Below are 1,493 nucleotides of genomic sequence, written 5' to 3'. Positions count from 1 at the left end.
ACATTAGATATGTTTCTAATTTAGTGCTAGATTTGTTTTATTCAACATTTCACTTAAAACCAAAACAAATTCACATACAACAAAATAATATAAATCAAATAAAATGAAAGGTAGCAGAAAGAAGAAAAAATCTTATATCTGAAATATACTGACATGTGATAAAACAAAACAAAAACAACTCCTCAAACAGCAGCTCTTATAAATACAAATTTTACAATTTCATATTTCTTTAGCAAATTAACTTTGATCATTCTTTTAAACAAATTAATTGAGCCAGCATTTTTATTATCACTACCCAGATTATTCCACAAATGTATTCCTTTGACTGAAGTACTACATCTGTTCTTCAAATTTGTTCGAATTTTAGGTTTTACAAACATCTCTAATACCTTAATATTATAATAACTAAGTAAGTTATAACTCAATAAGTACTCGTATCGGTACTCAGTATCAGCGAGTACCCAATCTGAAGTACTTGCACTCGTACTTGGTTTGAAAAAACTGGTATTGGTTCATCCCTACATTTCTTTCTATATGTTGCATGAATACATAAATTCTTAAAGTATTGTAAGGAAATAATATAGTAAAAACCTAAAAATAAAACGATAGAACCCAGTTGCAACAAACTAAAAAGCTAACCCTTTTAAACATACATTTTTAGGATTAAAATGTGATCTCAGATGAATAGTGCCAATGTCGGTTGCTTGTCTTCTGTTCATGACGCAGGGTGGGGATGAAGACGCCGCCCCCAGTCGCACCGGACGTCTTTACCTCTTTGAGTTTTGTCAGGAGGGAGTGTCGAGGCCTCCTCTCACTGAGCTACAGCGCACAGACACAGCAGCGATTTTAGATTTAAAATGGTGAGAACTCAGATTTGAGCAGTGTGGTTGTAGTGGTCAGCATCGTCTTCTTGCTTTTGTCCGGATGTTTCTGTTTCATTTCAGGTGCCACATTCCCATTGCAGAGAGGCCGGTTCTGGGTATGGCTACTGCTACAGGAGAGCTGCAGATGTTCACACTGTCAGACAGTCAGGTGAGAAAGGTGGTTTCAGGAGAGTCACATCTGTAGGACTTTGAGGGACTTCGGGTATTAACCCTTTACAAGTGCATCACATAATCATGTGGAGGTGCCATGACAGACGTCAGAAGTGAGGGAGAGGAGTGTTGGACTGTGATTGTTTTCAAGTTGTTTTTGCCAGTATAGCCATAGATGTTTTGGGTAGAGGGCTGAAATTTTTAGGGCGCTTCCACAGACTTGAATAAAGATCACTAGACTGAGCCCCGCCCATGCCCCCGCCAGCATGGAGGAGCAGAAATGGAGACCAAACAGGGCAACAGCTTACAGTCTCCATAGAAACTAATAGATAAAATGGTAAACGGACTGAACTTATAAAGCACTTTTCAAGTCCCTCCGGACCCCAAAGCGCTTTACACTAACAGACATTCACCCATTCACACTCACATTCACACCCTGATGATGGCAAACTACACTGT

General features: G+C 38.6%; 1 protein-coding gene across 2 annotated transcripts in view; it reads left to right on the top strand.

Annotated features, from left to right (window-relative positions):
• The window catches only part of dph7 (diphthamide biosynthesis 7), a 7,483-nt gene that overhangs the window by 886 nt on the left and 5,104 nt on the right, over nucleotides 1–1,493 (top strand). For both annotated transcript variants that reach the window (XM_014028513.1, XM_014028512.1), the window contains 2 exons: nucleotides 727–860; nucleotides 945–1,032. In XM_014028513.1, coding sequence (XP_013883967.1) covers nucleotides 727–860; nucleotides 945–1,032 — 222 coding nt within the window. The remainder of the gene's footprint in view (nucleotides 1–726; nucleotides 861–944; nucleotides 1,033–1,493) is intronic.

This window comes from Austrofundulus limnaeus, unplaced genomic scaffold (genome assembly GCF_001266775.1).
Source record: "Austrofundulus limnaeus strain Quisiro unplaced genomic scaffold, Austrofundulus_limnaeus-1.0 Scaffold774, whole genome shotgun sequence".
NCBI lineage: Eukaryota > Metazoa > Chordata > Actinopteri > Cyprinodontiformes > Rivulidae > Austrofundulus > Austrofundulus limnaeus.
Note: the sequence above shows the minus strand (reverse complement) of the source record. Positions and strands in the feature narration are given on the sequence as shown.